At 32.4% G+C, this 22,705-nt stretch overlaps 1 protein-coding gene across 1 annotated transcript in view; it reads left to right on the top strand.

The window, feature by feature from the left end:
- The first annotated feature begins 1,247 nt into the window (after positions 1-1,247).
- Positions 1,248-22,705, top strand: part of Tbc1d8-9 (TBC1 domain family member 8/9) — a 40,823-nt gene continuing 19,365 nt past the window's right edge. The window contains exons 1-9 of the mRNA XM_067264814.1: positions 1,248-1,464; positions 11,581-11,692; positions 17,014-17,065; positions 19,395-19,472; positions 19,538-19,717; positions 20,097-20,230; positions 20,304-20,369; positions 21,086-21,162; positions 21,246-21,371. Of these exons, the coding sequence (XP_067120915.1) occupies positions 1,421-1,464; positions 11,581-11,692; positions 17,014-17,065; positions 19,395-19,472; positions 19,538-19,717; positions 20,097-20,230; positions 20,304-20,369; positions 21,086-21,162; positions 21,246-21,371 (869 nt within the window). The 5' untranslated portion in view covers positions 1,248-1,420. The remainder of the gene's footprint in view (positions 1,465-11,580; positions 11,693-17,013; positions 17,066-19,394; positions 19,473-19,537; positions 19,718-20,096; positions 20,231-20,303; positions 20,370-21,085; positions 21,163-21,245; positions 21,372-22,705) is intronic.

Raw genomic sequence — 22,705 nt, 5'->3', positions numbered from 1 at the left:
TATAGAGCAGTGGTCCCCAACCCTATGCCCGCGGGCACCATGGCGCCCGCCAATCGTTTTACGTGTGCCCGCCGCTGTGCGACCACGATAAAAATAAAAATATTTCGGTTTTCGATAAACTGCTATGTAAAAGTTTTTTCACTTTGAATGATTAACCACTCAAAAGTAGAAATGGCGTCCAACACAGATGAAAGCACAAAGCGAAATGCGACCGATCTCTTTTTCCCCTCCGCCAAATCTGCACCAATTCAATTTCCCATACCTGAAATGAAGTGAATCGGTCCGTTCTGAATACCATAAAATCAAAGTAGGGAAACGTGTAGGGCCCGTAACTTGGAGTGACCTAGAAATTTCAGCAGTCGTTAAGTAAAAAAAAAAAAAAGGTCAACAGCGAGCGATCCGTGTGTCAGAAGTAATCTCCGCCACGATATCTCTCGCACCATCTAGAAATATTCCTGGGTGACACCACGATATCCGCACCGGGTGTCACCCAAAATTTATGACGAATGACGATTCTTTCGTAAAATTGAAGCAATTTGGAAATCAAAGCGGAATAGAATTTAACATTGGTAGACAATATAAAATAAATATTGAAAATTATAACAAGATAATTACGATTAATAGATATATCTAAATTAATAGATGCTTTGAGAAAAAACATATAACAAGTTATATGTTTTTTCTTTTTTATCTGTTTTTCTCATTTTATTGAATCTAATAACAGAGGTAATTATATTGAACTTTCTTATTTATTAAGTACGTCAGATAATATATTAAAAATTCATTTAAAGAAGTATACGGTTTTTACTGGCTTATCGAACAAACGAATACGAACGGGCCCTGACGCGCAATTAACTGGATTGCCCCTGTAAGTCGGCTTCTTACAGAAACACAGCTTCCCTATCATCAAATGTCACGGCACGCCACTGCTTTCAAGTACTGTACCGTACATCAACTCGAAATCGCCATCTGTTTCTCCAATCAATTTCACTCACATACCTGGAAAAACAACTACACGGGGCGAAATAGCTAACTTAGCTGACGCCTAACTTCACCGCCAGAGGGTGGAAAGCAAGCAAGTTAGCGAAAAACAATCTTAAAAAAGAAAATTGAAAACGAAAAAAGGCAAGCCGAAGTAAAAAATGAACATTTAATAAATAAAATAAAGTATTAATAGATTAAAAATATTTATTCATTATCGTATATAATTATTAATAATTTTTTTTTAAGTTAGGAAAACTTTAGTCGATAGAGGTCACTATTAGAGGTGGATGTTTATTATCGGTAAGGTAATGTTTGGTTGGTGAGAAGACGTTATCTTTTAATAAAAAAAATAAAGAAAAACAAATGTCCCGTCACAGTAAATCGAGCTGGAATAATGAACTCTTGATTGGAATGTAATTGACGAAAGAACGTAAATATGTGGGTAAAACCTCAAGAAGTCATTTTAGCCAATGCTCTTTGGTAAGTCTATCAATTGCCTGCCTTTCAATTCATTTATTTTGCTTCATTACACTTAATTTTGCTTCATGCTCATACGTTTAGCCGCGTTACACTAAGCTGGACGTGTTATTTATTGTTTACACACTTTAAATTTATATTTTGAACACTTAAATGACAGAAACTGATCAAAATGTTATCAGTGATGAGATAAACAAAATTTTATTTAGAAAAATCGAGAGAAATTAGGACATCAACACAGTATAAACCATTCCTTCTTCCCTTTTTTTTGTATATGTATTACACAATTTTGACAGCTGCGTAATTCTGTAACTAAGTTCCAGTCGTTTGATCGTTTAAGTTAATGCATGTGACTACTATTAATTATATAAATTCTTGCTTGATTATTCTTGCCTGCAATTGGCGACCGGTGCTGGTTTTGTTATGGTCGAATTCTCGGTTATGATGTAATTTATTAAATATTTCTGTTTGGTTGTGCACCCTGAACTTTTTGCCGTGTAGTATTAGATGCCTGAAAATTAATTGCAGTAACAGAAGTCACTCGATAAGGGTGTTTTTATATTTCTATATCTGTAATTTGTACAGTTCCGAAGCTTATGATGCACTCTAAAGAATGTGAAACTGCTACTTGAAACCAGCATAGCATGGACTAACTAGTTAAATGTGATAATCTTAGTGGAGCATACGGTGTGATGTTTCATTGTGTACAACAAATTTCGGGGACTGTATCTTGCAAAGGATTGCTTTTTTGTTTTTGAGAGTATGGTCTACGGCTCTGGAAGGTACAGTACCTTCTCACCGTCTGGTGGTTTAGCTACTGTGGAACGATTGGAACAAACTGCTCTGGTTGAATGAATCATGAGGGCGCCAAGTTAGAAAGTTTTCAAAACTAAAATTAATTGAAACTTATTTAAGAAGCAGCGTGTTACAACATCGGCTTAGTTCTTTGGCTACCATATCAATTGAAATAGCTTGTCGACTTGATCCGGAGAAAAAGTGATGGACCGATTTGCAAGAAAACAACAATTTTGAAGTTTTTTTTTATGTATTGTTACGTGTTCGTTATGAAACTAAAATTGCATACATTTTGTCAATACAGTTTATGTATGTAGTAAATATTATTAGGTACTGTGTACTTAAAGGATTATAGTTGTATTTATTAAATTGAATATTATCTTGTTGTTGAAATGCCTTGAATCTCAAATAAATTCTTATTAAGTAAGGTTTCAAATTGAAATAATTAGATATATGTTTTTAAACTAAATGTTCAAAACAAATTTTGCCAGACTTCTTCCAAGAAACTAGGGGCACACCAATTCTACTTGCTCCATGGCACTGAACATGTAGCTATGCCACGGTAACTGTCTTTTTCAGATTATAATTGTACCAAAATATATTGTTTGTTAAAGTGATATGTATACTTTATGTGCATAATGTAAGGAACAGGAATAACACCTAATTTATTTTGAAAACATGCTTGATAAAGAAAGCTTATGCAATGATTGCCTGCCACTGACCAAATGGATAAAACCACTGAACATTGGTAGTTGGTCATGAATTCGTGCCTTGCCAATGATCTTGCCATGTTGGTTTTTTTTTTGAGTTTTTTCACATTTGTAACACCTAAACAGAGGTCGTTTTTCTTTAGAAAGTCCTCCGGGGAGGTATTCTCTCTTGGCTGATTGCCCACAAGTCGCATTACCTATACAAACAATATACATTTGCTCTCTAGTAACTATAGTGCTATTTCTATAAAGGATCCTATCTTTATTTATGAAGTTATACAACACACACTAATAATGAGGACAATTGTTTAAAATAATATTGATATTGCATTCCAGTTTTTTATTATATTTTTAACTCATAATTAGTGTTAAAAGTAGAAGCATGCTTAGCATTAGAGCAAGTTTTTTCAAAGATTCTGACTAATATTTTAACTTGAACGTATAATTGATTAGTCATTCACATAGTACTAGTACAGAGTTGTTTTCGCATTAAAAATTTGTAAGAAAATGATGTATAATGTTATTCATTCATACAGAACATCCTAATTGAAGATTTGTTGCAATTTAAAGTGTATAAAATTTAGTAAATCTACAAAACTTAACAATATCGTTGATATAAATTTAGAGTAAATAGATTAGATTAAGCATGTATTTTTGTCTTTGCTACTCATTTAAAATGTCTTCTGCAAAATTGTACTATTAATAAATACCAGAATACACACATGTATCAGTCTTTCATCTTTGATTATAATGTAAGTGTACAAGAATGTGCAAAGCTGTGTGAAAAATTGGTAAGGATAATGATTAAATTCTTCAGAATTTAAGTAAAAATAACTGTGTAATAAGTAAAAAATACAGAAAAGGGATAGATAATTTTCAAGATATACTCTGTTGTAAGTCAATAATGAGAAGTGTCTCATACTCTCATAGTCTTCTACATATCTGATAAACATGAATATTCAGAATTTAAAGTATTTATCTGACAGACTATGAGCAATCTGTATGGTTACTGTCATTAAAATGTGTTGTTTGTTTAAAGATTTGCTTACAAAGAATAAATATATGAAAGACAAAATTCTTCATTTTGTCGTTTAATTAGATATAAACACGAATTTTAGCTTGATTTTAATTGATGAAAATAACTAAAAAGTAGATTGTTTTTGTGCTAGAATTACATAACATGGAAGACAGTTGACATTTTGAATTCTTCTCTTACGAAGTAACCTTAAACTCTAGAAAGCACTCTAATAATTATTGGAAAAAATACAAAGTTTATTAACACTAGCACAAACATACCATGCTATTTGCACAGTCTATTCACTGCAAAGTCAAAACATCTCCAGACATTCACCTAATGAGAGTTAACTTCTCAATGGAAGTTGAGCTTCACAAATTCACATAACAACTATCCAAATTAGCAAAGTCAATAATGCACGTTATATAATAGTTTGATTACAGATACTATCTGTTAGGCTGTTTGATCCCCTTAACAACAAAAGAAAAGGAAGACCTTCATTCTCCTTATTGCCGTCTCAAACAGAACATTCAGTATCTGTAAATCATCCAATAGAGGAATTTCTATTTGATACCCTTGATCCAATATAGGTTTCACTTCAGAAACCTCTAGAGAGTAAAGATTCTGTAGAGCTCTTTTCACCACTCTCTTTTAGGTTTTTACTTTCATTCATCGACCTATCACATCAGCTCTGGGGGGCAATTCCAGCGCTTAGCCACGAGGCCAGATCGATCTCTTCTTATCTTTGCTGCTGACAAGTATGATATCTTCAATTTTAATAGTTTTGTTATTGTTTGTTGATGTCATTGTTGTGTTGTTTAAAGGTCTTAAGGACTCTTAAATATTTGAGGCATAATTGCTTTCTAAAAGCCTCTCTCATATTTTGTGTATGAAGTAGTCTTTGCCTCAACTCAATGACATTTCATTTAATATCAGGAAACAATTCACTCTTGATCTGTTCAAAAATACAGCATGTGTCAAGGTCACAAACCCAGGGTTGGCAGTTATAGTGCTTAAAGATCTGTTGTTCAATATTGCCTCACAATTGTATAAGACTGTACAGTTAGTGTTATTCAAACATGCTCAGACTCGTACTTCCAAAAGTTATGTTGCAAAGAGTCCAGATACATGGGCACGAAAACAGATGTTTTAGTATTGAACAGTTGATGATAAAACATTATTTTTTATGCTGTCTACTCTCAGTACAATAGGCTAATAGGAGGAAGCAATGATCCAATAATGCCAGTCTTACATTTGTGATAAGACGTTCAACTGCAAAGTAGTCTTTGTATCAGAGATGATAACAGACAAATGGTATATATTGTTGTAAACATGAAGAAAACAAACGCTGCACTTCTGATTATGAACGTAGACAATTATTACTGATTTACCGACTAGTGAAATTCTCTATGTTAATGTTGACAATATTTTGCTCTTAAAATCTGTATTCCAGTCCAAAAGACATTATGGAACAAGTGAATTTGACAGTTAGCTGTTAATTTGTGTTTACTTTTGTTTGCAGAAAGCAAGTTCTTTGTCGACGTATAGTTGTTTTTCTTTGTAAATTCGTCGCAAATAATTTATGACGACAAAATTGTCAACAATCTACTATTAGATGTTGAATTTCTTCATTCTCAAAGCGAAATAAGTATAAAATTACAATGTATTGGATTGTATGATAAGTGTGTTGGGATTACAGTAGTTAAGATGCTTTAACTTATGACATTCATAATAACTGATTTGCATAAGTAGGTCGAGTGTTCAAAGTATTATGTTTATACAGAACATGCCAATTTTAAATTGAGAAAAATCACTTTTCATCTGAAATTAACATTTGGAAATCTAAACAAAGTCATTATTATCGTCACGTAATCCAATAGATTTCTTGCACCGGCAATTGGGGTTCAGATAATTGAGTAAATTATAAAAATGATGTAAACTTAAATAGAAGTGTGTAAAATTTAAAAATATCATCACTAATTACAATAAAACATTTTAAAATAATAATTTAATTATCTCAAATTAAGATAAACTGTTTTTTTAAAGCAGACATTTGTACATTTCTACTTTGACCTCAATTAAAATTACCTGTATACTTGTTCAGAATATGTAAATTGAAACAGTGGGATATTTATTGTTGCAGTTTGAATGTAAATAAAGTTCTGAAATTTCGTTATTTGTTTTAATGTATTTATCAGGCTTAAATGCAAATGTACTTGTACAGGTTGCTGTAATGAGAAGTATTTATGAATGCATACAGTATTAAATTACATATTTTTTATTTTTGTAGTAGTTTAAAAGATTATTCTGTTGGCTAACACTCGACACACAGATGCTACATTTGCAATTCCAAATCATTTTTTATCATTGATAGCCTGTGTAATCATCATAAAGACATTAAAAATCATGGAAGTTTACAGCTATAAATGTGTTTAGTCTATTTTTCAGTTAAAAAATAAAGACTTTTCAGATTTAAAATTGCAAATTTTCAGAGCCAAAAGCAAAAAAGTAATAAATTTCATGGTCTGTGTTTTTGTTTCTTTTTGAAATTTGAATGAGTATGCTATTATTTGATGTTGTTGATTTGAATTATCAAGGTTTAAATTAATAAGTCAAATCATAAACATCAAAATATTGTGATTTTATTTCAGCCAGGTTCTGAAATGAGTAATATTTAATAGAAAATCCAGCTTTTCCTGAAGTGAAAATGCATTAATACCTGTATAAAATGAAATCATCCAATAGTGATTTTGTTTTTTAATTTTGGCAAGTTTCCATTTTAAACAGGTTCTAGTATTTGTTTTTTACTCTTTAAATTATACTAGATATATGCCATACAGTTACATTCATTTTCATAGTAGAATTGCTTTATTATGTGTACACGGATTTTATTACTAGGTTTAATTCAAAGTGACTCTGGCTATAGATGGAGTATTCAAGTGCAAGAATTAAAAACTATTTTATTCTAAAGAGTTTTTATTGTTCCCAAGATCTTGAGCTGTGTACGTGAATACTAAGAGTTCTCGGTTACAATCTTCACTATGGCAAAGAAGCCAGTTCAGAATCCTAGAACAAGGCATCGTTTGCTGTAACTGTACTTGAAACGAAGATGTAAATAGGCCACCTCATCACTTTACACTACAAAATGTATCCCTCTGCATTACCCATCTCATAATAGAAGCAATAGTGGTGTCCAAATAAACATGTGAATATCTGCTAATTATTATAAATTTGGTTCCAGAGAAATTTTTCAGAAAAAGTACTGTATGTTGCAGGAATATGTACAAAGTTGTAGTGAATGGATTATAGTAGCTTGCTCTACAATTCTAATGGCTGCCGTTACAGATTATTCTGTGATCTGACTTCTTGGGGATTTTTAATGTCGTAATTAATTGTTAACTTAAATCTCTGTAATGTTAATAAGCTTTTTCTAGGATATTTGGTGGTAGTTAGTTTTTTCTAACTACTCTGTACAAGAGAATGGGGCAACGAGTGCTAACTTGTTCTCATTGTTTCTGGCAAATTAAATTTGTTGCTCATTCTCAAAAATGCTGTTCTTGGAAACTCATTTGATTCTGCGTCTGTTTAATTCTGGCAAAGATCAATATTAAGAAAGAATTTTCAATGTCTGTACGTCTCCTCGTCACTCAACAATTGTTTCTCCAAAAAGGGCTGAAATCATTTGTCTACAAGTGGAATTTTAATTTTTTGCTATTGTTGTTCATACTCGAAAACCTCTTCCATTTTTGCATAGTCGGGTTGGTTACGACACTGGTCTTCAAAGAAGGATGATGCAGTGACAAAAATTGGTGAGATGAGAGCACTAATTTTGGCCAAAAAATGTAATTCTAGATTGCTTTTTCTCTAGCATGACATTCACTAAGCTTTACCTTTTGTTGATACACATCTACAAGCCATTATTCTCTGACAATGTATTTTTTTATGTTGTTACTGTTAGCTAGTAGACAAAAACAGAGAAAGTTGCTAATGCTATTTCATACAGAAACATTTATTCAAATGATAGCGAGTCTTACAATTTCTAATTCCAGGAGATTTTATTCGTATCTGTACAGATTTGATTATTGTGACAGTAAAGATGATGTCATGTCTGTGAAACTAGAGAAGGTTACTTTTTCATTGTATATCTGAATGCCTGATGCTTCAAGGTATAAGATTGGATATTAAAATGTTATTACTGACACAAAGAAAATTCTGGTTAAAAAAACTGGTTGTACATATCTAGTGAGCATTTGAAAATGTTTACAATGCTTTTGTTTCAATAACTTACAAACAGTGAACCAGAGTGTCCAGAATCTACCTAAGGCTGAATTTATGCAGATGTGGAGAGGAAAAAAACAGGGAAAAGAGAACTTTTGGGATCAGAATTCACACTTCTGATACGGTTTATGCAAAAAAGAGAAACAGTTCTTTCATGTTACATGTGAGAAATGCACCGGTTTCCATCCTCGAAAGTTCAGTCTATTGAGTAAGCTACTGAAGAAAAGATGTGCATTTATGCATATTGAAGCTTTATCTTCTCGGCTGCAAGATGAATGGCAATAGATCAGCTTGCCGATAAACTTTTAATCTTTTATTCTTGTACAATGGAACTATAAATATAAAAAATTCTAAGCTATACTTAAGCTAGTTATGTTAATTTAATGAAATTTGACTATCTGCAAAGGCAAAAAAATTTATAGCAAATTACATGGATACTCCTCACTTACTGACCTTCCTGACCTACTCGTTTAATGACTGCTCAGACTTATGATCGTCTCTCCAACATGGCAAATTCCCTTTCTTAATTTTAGTATAGTTCTAATGGTCAGTCGGTTTTCACTAAACAAAGCGTCGCAATCTTCAAGGCTAAATAGTTCATTTATAAACTTGTGCTTTATTGCATGTCTCATTTGAAGGACTCGATGACTAAAACATTAATCTGAATGTCTGTTTTTTATAAATGAACTGGAATTGTTTTGGTACATCTTTTCTTTATGTAGAAGAAATAAAAACAATTAAATCTGTCATTTAACAAACAATTTGCTTAATGACCTAATTATTGGAATGGATCATTAAGTGCGGAGTGTCCGTATTTTGGAATTTTCAGCACTTTTTTAAAGTATGTGGTGTATTTATACATTTCCATTCATTCTATTGACCCATGTATTGTGCATATTATAAAATTGTGACCAGTTAAGTGGGATTTGGCCTTTTCAGAGCATTAGATGCTAAATAACACTACTTGTATGATAAGTAATGGTCAATATTATAATTATGTGTATATAAGTATGTATTGTATTGGTGCAAGTGTTTATATAAACATACCAGCTCTTTTCTCAGGAGTCTAGATTGTGTAATTTTTCATTTTGAAAAAATCATAAACCTATAAATTCCCACTGTTGCCTAATAGTCTGTCTATCTGTCCTTTTTTAATCTCGAGAATGGAGTTAGATAGATGAAAGTTAAGGCTGGATATGGAAAGCTTAGTTAAGTAAAGTCTTTCTTTTTCAAATCCTCTACCCTGTGGACATTCATAGTCATTTTTAGTACTCATCTTGGGTTCCACAATAGGGGGAACCAATGCAAAAGATTGTATCTAGCAAATCCTGGTCAACTCGTCCTTGGATTGGCAGGTCTACACCTCAATTATTTTGACTGTCCAAGTGTAGCATGACTGAAACATGCTTATTGGATGAAAATTAAACCACTCCAGGCAGATGTTTTTATAGATATACATTTTAATTATTATGATTTTACTGTGTAATTGACAGTGATATTCCTGTTTTTAGTATAGGCATGTTGTCATCCAAATTGATGTAGACAAATTATAGACTGGAAATTTTGGAAATTATTCTTGTTTTTAATGCATAAATAGCCATTTATATTAACAAAATATTTGTTATTTTTAGAATTATTTACTTATTCCAAATAGCATTGCTTTTCAAGCTCTATAAGTAGGTAGTTCTCATTAGGTTTACAAGAAGGATGCTATGCTACTAAAGAATTCCTCTGCTTTTTTGAGTGATATTGTGCTGTTTAGGAGAAATCAATCTAAAGTGTGCATAGTAATTATACACCCACATAACTGACAAACAGAGATAGCTACAGTTATGAATGTGACAAATGAAACATAGTAAAGTGACTATGCGCTATAAGACAAGGCCACTCGTGGTAAAATTTGGAAGTTGATTATATCTCAAAGATGACATACAGAACGGAGAAAAGCCAATTACAAAATCTTAGAACACATCCAATTTAGTACGAAAGGACACCCCACATACATGAATGGTGTTGTTAGGAAATGTGAAGTGCTAACATCCATGTCAAGCAAAGATAGTAAAATGTTTATTTCTCATTTATGTCTTTGTGTTGCATTCGTTATTGTGTATTGTATGTTGTGCGTCACTCTCACGTGTTGGCATGTAAGGACTTTACTGTGCACTCCATGTAATTTTCTCTCATATTAAAAACTTGCTTAAAGAATCAAAATGACGTACCGGCAATACTGTTACACATTTATTACACGTGATATCATTTAGACAATGAATGTTTTATTAAGTTTAATCGATTTCATTGTTTTGCCAATGTTTATCTATAGTATTAAAATGATAATTTTAAATATTGAAAACAAATAGAAGAAATTTATCTCTGCTATCTCTGCTTGGTCTCTGCCGTACGAAGGTTACATTTTATTTATAATCTGTCGTAATAGCAGCACATGTTTTATTTTTAGTGTCGGATTATCAGTTAATAAGTCCTGATTTAACTAATAATAATCATATATGTAAGCACTGCACTTTATTAAATATATTCTTAGTTAACTAAACATTCTTAAACATTTTTAGTTATTTTTTTCTCATTTAAAGATTAAAATAATGCCAGATGGAAACATCATTACTTTTTAACACTTCAAAAATTATTACAAAATTATGAATTTCAATAAAAATTGTTGATGCAGGCTGCGTGATCGACGTCGCTCTTTGGCATCAACGTAAATATAAAAACAGCAAAATGTGTATAGACGTCCTTGTAAAATTGCCAATTAATGTTTTAAAAAGTAAGTGTCACCTTTAGATCCAACCATTCAAACGGATCTACCTTGGATTTGAGATATTTAGTGTCTTTTATTGTATCTGTGACAAGCCCGGCGAAACTCTTGCTGGTGCGGCCAAATGATGAGGGATCTGATCAAACACTTCTCGTTCAAATAACTGCTAAAATTTGAGGATTTAATTTGGAGTTTTCGGCATGCAATGTCGACATCATATCATTCAAACAGATTAGTTTTGAATGGATCTGAAGATAAGACTTATTCACAAAAACATTAATAAAGTATTTTACAATGATTTCTATAAATAAGGAGTTTGATTTTACTGTTTATTGTTATTTGCATGCAAAGTATTTTCTAAAAATTACTATTTATACTAAAAATATATATACTCAATACATCAGTAACTGATGTGTGGTTTGTATCGACCAAAAGTCCTTTCAAACTTTGTTAACAGCATGCAAACTGTATTTATTTTTACAAATTACATTTATAATTTATTGTTTATTTAAATATATAAACTATTTGATGAGCAAAGAATCTGTTTACAGGGTTACAGAAAGAGCAAATCCGTTCTTCGTTCTCCAGCGACGTAAAGGACACGGCACGAAAGGGTTGTCCTCCTTATTGGTCGGAACTCTAGATACCGTATTTGATACAAAGGTATGTATAATAAAGTACTTTAGTAGCAAAGCTACGACAATCAGTCGACCGATCACCCATTTTAATCATCGAGGTCGAAAGATGCAAATGGTGGTAGTGGTCATCGACATTTGACATTTAGCGAGCATCTACTTTAATACAATATTAATATGAATTTACCCTAATTCAAATCCATGCCTTTGTTTTACTTATCTATGGGAAACCGTAACATTAATGTGTAATATCCTCTATAATAAACATGACATCGATTATTTCAAGTTACAGAATATAATACATAATTCTAAATACAATGTGACTAATGCAGACGAAGTAATTAGTCAACAGTACTGATTAAAAAGAAACCCAGTGATAAAATAATGAGTTTACTTGTGATAAATGTGTATCCAAACATACGTCGGACTCCAATAGAAAACAATGTAAAACGTTTAGAACCAGAGGACCAGTTTATTGAATTAATAAAATACACACATAACAATACTTATTTTGAATCAAATAATGAACATTACAAGCAGCAGGATGGAATTAGCATGGATCCAAAAAAGGTCTAAAACTTGCAGAAATTATAATGAATGAAATACACATTAAATAAAATAATAATAATGATAATGTATAAATCCTCCATAATGATACGGACATTTATAAAAGAAAGTTTAAGAAACATACTGCAATTAAAAATTTTAATTGCAGTATGTTCCTTATTTTAATTGCAGCATCATAAAATAAAATGTCTTTAATCCATACTAATCCCGCATTGAAATTTTATAATAGTTTGTTACGCATCGTAATTCTGTACGCATCTGTTTTCATTACATTTTTCACCTACAGAGATGTCGTAATGTTTTAATTGTCCTGGATTGCATAATAATAATAATAATTATGTGATTATAGAAGAATTGTTGGAGTTGCACGTTTGATTTTTTACATTTCTTGTAATATTTATGTAATTTTAATTTAATTTAGTTATGAATATTTTTACCTATAGGAGACCTGCAAAATTGTAATGGTTTATTTATAATTTTATTATTCAGTATCGCTTACATTTGTATGATTTTAGAGTGAAAATACACTGTAAGTGTATTTGTAGTGATTGTCCTCTCTAGGTTTTATTTTTTTAATTAAACATTTCTAATAGCTAATGTTATGTTTTAACACTGAAGAAGGATCATTAATCAAACTTTGATCCAAAATACATATGTTGTGTTCTTTTTCTGGAAAGAAAAAATAAAGATATTCTATCAGTTGTAACTGGATTTTTGAATAATCGGAGAAACCTCACAAGCACGTTGAATTTGGTTTATAGAGAATATTACACACTTTGTTTTACTGTTTATTTTTCAAGTTTTGAATCAATGAAAACATTGTGATGTATTTCAAGGTATTTGATGGCACATCAATAAATTGTAGAGCTGGTTTGGAAAGTTTTGTTGCAGATGCCACAGTAATCCTATTTATATTCTTTCATGTACGTTATTCCAACTAATTTGCCAAAAAATAAACAACCTTAGACATAATTCTAACCCGTAAAACTGCCAAATGGAAAGAGAGAATCTATGAAGAAAATTCTGTCATTGTAGAGTTTGTAAAAATATAAATAAATAACCACTCTTTGTCTCTAATAATTCCCAAGTATTACAACCTTTTTTGCTGCTAGAAACATAGATGAAAAAAATGAGTTGTATAACATAAACTTTCTAGAGTTAAAGAGCAAATTACACATTTCTTTCATTCAGAAAAGCAAATTGTTGGTGACCTTTAAAAACTACTATGCCTACTAGATTACAGGCAGTCCTCTACTTACGAACTTTCAAAGTTACAAACAAAGCCGACAGATGGCGGGTTAACATGAGCGTGAGTAGAGTAGTACCTAAATATCAGAGTAGCGACACACGAGTCATTGCCGCCATGTTCTGTCGACTGTCATCCCGTGGTCTATGGGTTTACATTAATAAAGCATTTTATTCATAAAAATGCTTTATTAAACTAAAAAAAATTATCATTTCTTAATGTAAATCCATGGACCACGTGATGACAGTCAACAGAACATGGCAGCAATGACTCATGTGTTGCTACTCTGATATTTAGGTACTGTAAGCGTGAGAGGTAGGTGAGAGGCTCTTAGTTGAGTTTGGACTGTAGTCGTGTGTCAATCGTGTGTGGTGTCATTTGTTTACTATTAAAGTGCAATTGGTTATTTTTTATGTACAGTCAAGTTTATTTTTGAAGTTTTACGTTAAAAACATTTACAGTACATACATATGTACATTTGCAGTTGTTTTAAATGAGTAATTTTAATAAATAATGTACATGTGATTGATTTGAATTTAAACTTTCCTTTAACAATCTTAATTCAACATTATTCAAGTAGCCTAAACATTACATAATTGTCAAAACAACGTTGTATTTAAGTTTTTGCACCAAATATCGTCTTTTTGACTTGCGAACGACCGCTACGAATGGATTAAGTTCGTAAGTAGAGGACTGCTTGTATTTATTCAATATGAATTTATCATACCATTTATTTACAGCCACCCTGGGGGACCCAGGATCAAATCTGGATGGGTTGAAAAATCCCCAGGAATTTTTCAGGGTGTGGTCCATCCCTCGTAACCTGGTCGCCCCATTGTGGGCCTGGCTGAACCCATAATGGTCTTGCTATAAGAGGCCCTCTTAGTGCCCACAGGGTGGAAAGAGTTATGAAAAAAAAAAAAAAAACTTAACAAGGATCTAGTCTGTAGGTTATAAACTAACTGAAACGTGGTTAGTCGTGTTTTGTGCTCTCGTTCTTGTTTGTGTTTTCGTAGAAAATATTTTGTGTGGGTAACAATATTGGGCATCATTGAATTTGTCTCGACGAGAGGAAGGCACCAGTTCCAAAAGTTTGGAGGAAAGATAAAGTTAAGAAAGAAATGAATTATTTCTTAGAGCAAAAAGTACTACAAACATTTAAGAAGGTTTTTAATGCTCTGATGACAGTACATCCAACTAGTGTTGATTCCAAGAGAGCTTTTTCTAATGTAGCTGCCATTGGTACAAAAATTAGATCTAGATTAGATGACGAGAGCCCATTTAATGTTTAAGAGCCTACTTTCAAAATAAAGAAAGACATAATTAATAATCAACATTATTTCAATGTCTGTTATGTCATAATAATTGCTATTACAAGAATGTTGTTTGTCTAAACTGATAGAAAACTTGAAAATAAATAATTGTTCAATAATTGTCAGTAATTCAGTTTCGTTTTAAATCTATTCGATAAGCCTATTCGACGAAGCCTGAAGAAGAGCCCAGGAGGGGCTGTGAAAACGTTTGCAATTCTGAAAATAGAATGACGCGATTCTAAAAATAGAACGACACCGGGTAAAAGGTTAGAAGGGTTATTTTAATTATTTTAATCGTTTTAAATCATTTGTTAATATGAATTTACCAGTAAATTACCGATAAACCAATAATTCTGAATATAGTTAGTGAATTACCAGTAATGTAATACCTGGTAAATTTGCAATCACTACTCTGAACCATTGACAGACAATCATATAGACGTATACACAGCTGGGTCTAAAATCGACAATAATTTTGGTGGAAGTCATGTAATATAACATAAATATATGGAAATTGAGAGTAAACTTCTCAAATTAGATGATACATGCAGTGGAAGACTGTATTGCTAAATACCCACATCATAACATTAACATCTATTCTGACAGCCAAGCAGCTATTTACATAATTCAGAGCAATGATACTCACCCAATTACAAATAATATTAATACTATGCTACAAAATTCAAATGGTGCCTTCTCCCTTAATTGGCTGAGAGGACACCAGGGAAATATTGGCAAGAAAAGAGCTGACGAATTAGCAAAGAAGGCAGCCACCAACCAAGAAAACACCATAATATGCAGCAAATTACTACTTGTGACAGGAATCAATGCTATAAAAAAACTATATTTTAAAAGAATGGCAAATGTTTTGGGACAACTTTTATAATGAAACAACTTATACTTACCAGACATTAAAAGTATCTACAATATGAATTGGCTCGAAATTGATCACAATACAACCCAATTTATAACAAACCGTGGCTGCTTTCAAAGCTACTTACACAGGTTCAAAATTACTGATAGTGATACGTGCTCTATCTGTTCAACTATCGATACGTGCTCGAAGCGACCCCTATCTGTTCAACTGCCCTATAGTTGAAAAAGAAAGGAAGGACTTACAGCAAATTTTAGGCTACAAACATATAGATTGGCCATGTAATAATAAAAGCCTTCTCCTGCAAGATGAAGAAATCTACAGGTCCTTCAAAACTCTTATTGACTTATATTTCAAACGGACTATAGTGCAAAAATTATACTGAACATTGTCAGTTTTCTGGAAAGCTACCCAGCCCTTTATTGTGTTAAGTCCCAGGCGTTGTGAGTAGTGACAGAGTTCACTCTCTCCCATACCATTCATTTACTGTTACACGCATTTAATATCTTTCTTGTACAATGATGACTGTATGTAGTTTGCCACCTAGTTGTGCTAAGCAGTACTGGGTATGTACACTGTACAGTACATATCACTTGTACCTGATTAATAAAAAAAAGTTAACAAGGATCTATATTACAATAATTTTAAGTAAAGTCAAACTGGATTTGGTACTGCTGCGCATCACTATTTATCCTTCAATTTAGTTTTTACTTTCCTATTAACTGACTTTTAGGATAGCCTATATATTTGAGTACCGTATTTTCCGGCGTATAAGATGACCCCCGACTTTTACAGTTAAAATATAAAGTTTGGGATATACTCACCCTATAAGATGACCCCCGACTTTTGAGAAGATTTCCCTGGGTTAAAAAGTCGTCTTATACGCCGGAAAATACGTTATTTTTTTACCTTTTGGCTACTAATTCTAAATTTTAATTTCTTGGTTAGATAAAAGGTAGAAATTGTATTACTTACTGATTGTAATAGCTTAGTAGCATCACGTTTAATTATAAACAATTGGCAAATCTTACTAATTGATTGAATTATCTTATCGCCAAGTAAAATCTAATAGATCCAGAAGTATTTTAACAATCTGTTTGTATTAGCAAGACGTAAATTGTTGTGTATTTTGAATCAGATGAGCTAAGAAAATGATTTGTCGTTATCGGGAACAGTATCTACTTCAAACAGCTCGTGTATATAATAAGACGTCAACAAGTTTGACTTATGATATTTGTTTTTCCAATATTTTAAAATTTAATTATATGAAATTATTGTTAAATATTTTGAAATATGACTTATATAACAAGAATTTCAAATGATTAATTTTTTTACGCATATTATTATAGCCCCCACCGTACAGAATCCTCCATCAGACGATATTATCCGAAGTTAGTTATGGTAAGTTATCGTCGTCAATAATTCGAAATGCTTCCTACATTTTGCAGCTTTAAAATCTTCGTTTAAAATTTTAAAAGTTTTATATTCTTGTTTAATTAATTCTTCAAAATACAGATTATTTATAATAGTAGACTACTATTATTAGCTTCTTAGCGTAAAGTTCCACGATGGCCAAACTTTATTCGAGCCACTTCTAGATCCTATCGTGGCTCCCGTACAGTCTACTTATACAATTTATTTTTATGAAATTAAACATTTTATATAAAACACTGGTCTAATAAAGATTGTGGCTCTCGTATTTCCTATAAGCAACATTGTCCTTTTCCAGTGAATGGAAAGATAACTTACACCATTAATCTTCAACTGCTGATAGTTTATAAAAACTGGAAAGGTCAAAAAGTAGATATGAACTGATTAGCATTAGTGAAGATCTATGGTATAGTGTTTCTAATTTGCCTGACCTTACCAGTAACTTATCAAGGGAGCTGATTTTTTCCTAGATTAGCTACAGGTTAAAGCAAGCTGAGAAGATGCTTAAACCGTAGCTGAGCTGCCGAGTTAAAATGTTAATTTGTTGTAAGCCGAGAAGGTCAAATTGTATTGGGTTGTTCAGAAAGTTTGTAGCGATTTTTAACAGAAATAAAAGAAATTGTTTTAAAATATACTTTTATTCCATTATGTATGCACCATTGTTTTTAATGACGTGTTGCCATCTATGGGGCAGCTTTATGATACCCTCTTCATAGAACTTTCTAGTTTTTCTTGCGAAAAACTGATCCACGTGGTTTTTGCAAGCTTCCAAAGTATCAAAGTTTTTATCATGAAGGGAATTTTGTAGAGAATGGAGCAAATGGTAGTCCAACGGGGCAAGGTCGGGTGAGTAAGGGGGGTGGGGTAAAACATCCCAGCCTAGTTCCAATAATTTTTGCCGTGTTCGTAAAGACATGTGAGGTCTGGCATTATCTTGGTGAAACACAATACGTTTTCTATTGGCCAGTTCCAGGCGTTTTTCTTTAATTACCATGTTCAGCTTATTCAATTGGGAACAATACTTATCAGAATCAATTGTTTGATTCTGTGGAAGCAGCTCATAGTACAGGATTTCTTTCCAATCCCACCAGACAGTGAGCATGACCTTCTTTGGATGAAGACCGGCCTTTGGAGTTTTTAATGGGATTCATTTTTCTTACTCCATGATCATTTTCGGCTGATGTTGTTATAAATGATCCACTTTCCATCACCTGTCACTAAACGCTTCGGAAAAGGGTCATTTTCATTTCATCTTTCAAGAGAATCACAAATGGAGATGTGATCCAGTAAGTTTTTTTCCGTTAAGTCGTGAGGTATCCAAATGTCATAACGATTCACGTATTTGAGCTTCTTTAGATGTTGAAATACAGTACTGTTTGATGACTTCACTATGTCTGCAATCTCTCGAGTTGTGTAATGAGGGTTTTCATTCAATAATGCTTTGATCTGGTCCTCTTCAATAACAGGAGGTCTTCCTGAGCGAGGAGCATCTTCAAGGCTGAAATTACCCGTTTTAAATTTTGCAAACCACTTTCAAACAGTTGATTCTGATACAGCACTCCCACCATAAACATCACATATCTTTTTTGCTGTTTGTACAGCATTTTTGCCTTTACGAAAAAAGAAAAGAAACAAGTGTCGATAATGCACGTTGTTCGCATCCATTTTTTGCAATGAGACAAATTAAATGCTATTTGAATAATCTTAACGGTTTTTTTGTAACGGACGCGTCTCAAGGTCATTTATCGTAATATTCATTGGTTTGTACAATTCTAATCATTTTTGCGTCAATCGGTGTCTCAACTGTCGGCTATCGAAAATCACTACGAACTTTCCAAACAACCCAATAGATACTAAATGAAGAGGATCACTTCTTTTTTCTCTTCATTTGACATTTACATTTTTATTTTCCAAACTTGGGTTGTATCCGGCTCTTTACATCACTTCCGTAGGATATAACTAATACTCTCAACTCTTATGCGATCTTGGGGCAGTTTGGCTTGGCCTATAGCAAAAAATAAAACAGCTATACCATTAGTGAAACTAGTTTATAGCATTAAACTTCATTTAGTAGGGTTGGTTATCAACTTAGCTACTCACAAATTAATGAAATTAGGAAAGAGAAAAGCTAGATACCAGATAAAGATGTGGTCATTTGGCATGTTAATCTCTCTAGTGTGTATACTTTGATCTTTATGAATTGGATCACCTTACTAGTACGTAAGTTAACAATAGTTAAATTAATTTATTGGTTCAAAGATTATCAAATTCATTACAGTGTAAATTTTTAAAATTTCAGTAGTGGCTTGTGCTCTGACCAGAAATGAAATTATGAAAGATTGGTTATGGTTAGAAACTAATCTGCTCGGAACTCTCGGTAAGTTTTGCATACACAGTTAAATTGTCACGGTTTTTGTAAATTGACGTTAAGTACCATTTTAGGAAACTTTGATACGGAAGAGGAGGCCATGGAGTTTGTCAAATGCAAGATAGAGAGTCTGTTGGCACAGACAGGAGTGGACACGACCATGTGCACAGAAGAAGAAAACCTGCAATTCAAAGCTAGCATTTCGAGGTTTTCGAAATTATTTAATATGCCAAAAGAAGAGAAACTTGTAAATTGTAAGGTTAACCAATAGGATTTTAAGGTGGCTCTACACGTTCGATATTTGCTGATTGTCAAATGATTGCCTTTCGCCAAAGTATTTGTGAGTGTGAGTGGTGAGCACACACATACACACACAATTATTTGCAGAGCATTGTTCATTGTGGGAATTACAAATGTTTGTCCAAGATTAGTTTCCTTTGATTTGTCACAATATACCGATAAGGAGGGAAAAATGGCAAATGCCATATATTTGCCAAGCAAAATCATGAGTAAATCATCCCAGCCATTTGGTGTTGGCCAAAAATTTGCTTGGCAGTCAGCAAATACTAAATGTGAATAGTCATCTGTAGGTATGTAGATTATTCTGTTGCTAACTGTCTTCTCGTCTACTAGATTATTCTTGTAGTTACTGGAAAGGCCGGGTGCCTAGACAAGGTTGGATGTATCTGAGTGTCAATCATTTGTCCTTTTATTCGTATTTATTCGGCAAAGAGACGAAACTGGTCATTCGATGGGCAGATATACTGGCAAGTTTTACTAATTTATTTATTTTTGTAAAATGTTGTGCATATTAGGCTCATTAAACAAAATTATTTTCAGCATCTACAAAGAAGTAATTCTGTTCTTTTCCCGGAGAGCATTAGAGTGTCGACTAGAATGAAAGACGTAAGTTTTATTTAATAAAAAAAAAAACTATTGAAGTATTAACGTGTGATACAAAATTCAGGGTGGTTTGAAAATTGGTTAAGAATTATAAAGACTAAATTTCTATTATATTCAAATGCTTAAATTCATATTTTGTATCGTCCTTTCACCAGTTGAGTAGTGTCTAAGCCCTCAGTACTCACTTCAATATTCAGGATAAGACAAGATGGAGGGGCATAAAGTGGATCATGTAATGCAGAGGTGGTTTTTTTCTTTTGGAGAACGAAAATCAGTTTAGTAATGGAAAGACATTCTAAAATCAGTTTATGATTCATATTCACAAGCATACCTATAACACATATTAGCAAGATTGGGGTCGAAGTTTTAAATGCAAAAATGTGTACGTTGGACATTTGGCGCCACTTTCCTGTAAGCCTAGAAGTTTGACAATGGCGTTTAGAAAGTCAGTGGAATCATGCTTGACATTCCAAACGCCATAGTCAAACTTCTAGGCTTACAGGAAAGCAGTGCCGAATGTCCGACTATTTGTGTTTAAAACTTTGGCCTCAACCTCACTATTATATGGTTAGTTGACTTCTGCGCCACCCTTTTGTTGTAAAGTTATTCTTTTTTTTTTCATGTATAAATTAAGGGTAATTTAAACAAAACAAATTATGACAAGAATTTTTAAAATTATTGCTTTATTTTCAATTGTAATAAATTTTCATTCATTTCAGTACTACTTTTCCATGTTTCTTAAAACTAGCGAAACATTTGCTCTGATGGAACAGCTAGCAAACATAGCAATGAAGCAGTAAGTAGACAAGTTTTGTTACATTATTGCATAATTAGATTTTTTTTTTTTTATAAATAACTAAATCCTTTGATTCTCTCAAGGTTGATCTGTGAAGAAATCTTTTCAACGGATACCGAACTTGTACATAAGTTAAGTAAAAACGTGCCAAAGAAACCGTCCTTTTTGAAAAGAGATTTGGATGCCAGAGCACATAGTGAAGCGTACAGGTATGCTTTTATAGAGTATATTATCGGGTCGAGTTTTAATTTGTGTGAGTTGGTTAGTACTTTATAAGTCTATGTCAAAGATATACAATACAATCCTTGATATAAAGCTTTTGGAATATCTCAAATGGTGCCGATCAAATCTGCACCATTCAAGATATCTGTTAGTGTGGAAATACAAGTATTTTTGAGAGTAGTAATGTGTGAAAAGTCCACTGAGTAATGTATTGGCAGTTATTGCTTGTGTCCTTGCTTGGTTGTTTGATTTTTTTAAATCAAGGATATGGAATTAATAGAGTAATGTACAAAACTAATATTAAAATAAGTACATGTTAAACTGCTTGGTACCGAGGAATCTTTTATGACAGTTTAATAAGTCGATAGAGCCAAAAACACTTCTTAGCTGATAAATATTATTTGATTATCAATGCTGTGATGTCCTGCTGCAAAATGAACTCGGAAGAGAGTCAATAGAGACAGAATGTTTTTATTATAAACACAAAATGGCAGAAATTTACAGTAAATCACAGAAAAAATGTATTCCAAGTAAAACAGTTTGCATCTGCAATTCTTCCTCTGACCATCATCCAGATGGTCAGAGGAACAAAATGACTCTCTCTTTCAGTAAAAAATCTCGTACAAATTTTGTTTTAAAATCCGAAACGAGATTCGGAGAAAGGCTTTCCTTATGGAATGAAGCAATTTAGTGTTTTTATTAAAATTAATCTACATATTATATGTAAAATACTTAGCTTAAAATTATCACAACACATTTTACTGTTAAGAAAAATAAAATAGAAATAGAGGCACTCGGAATCAATGAACCTTCACAAAATTTTTATTACACTAGTCTATATTGGGAACAAGCAGACGAAGCTTGTGGGGTGAGTCAGTAAAAGAAGTTGGGCTGGGCCAGGGAATAAAATAGAAATAGTGGCACTAGGAATTGATGAGTTGTCGCAACATTTTTATCAATTGGGCAAAAGCCCACAGGGCAAATGAAAAGTGACTTCATAACCATGGAAGTAAGATGTTTTTCTTTGGGACATTTGAGAAACATGTAACATTTGATTGATTGAAAAAAAAAATGAATGTTTGTATTGTTCTGGAATCTGTAGGTTGTTCTATGTTTTTGATTTTTATGGAGAAAATGTGAAAGGAAAGTTTGTTTTTTTTTTATGTGATTTGAATAAAAATTGTTTTTTTTTCCAATTAATTTGAGTTTGGAGGTGCATTTTAAAATGGACCCAAACATTATGTAATCTTTACTCAAAGTGAGGATTAAATTTTCCTAATGTCTTCACATAAAAATAAAGGAAAGAAATAAAATCATAGTT

This window comes from Centruroides vittatus, unplaced genomic scaffold, assembly GCF_030686945.1.
Source record: "Centruroides vittatus isolate TY-2023 unplaced genomic scaffold, ASM3068694v2 contig_193, whole genome shotgun sequence".
Lineage (NCBI taxonomy): Eukaryota > Metazoa > Arthropoda > Arachnida > Scorpiones > Buthidae > Centruroides > Centruroides vittatus.
This window is presented reverse-complemented; position numbering and strand designations above follow the sequence as displayed.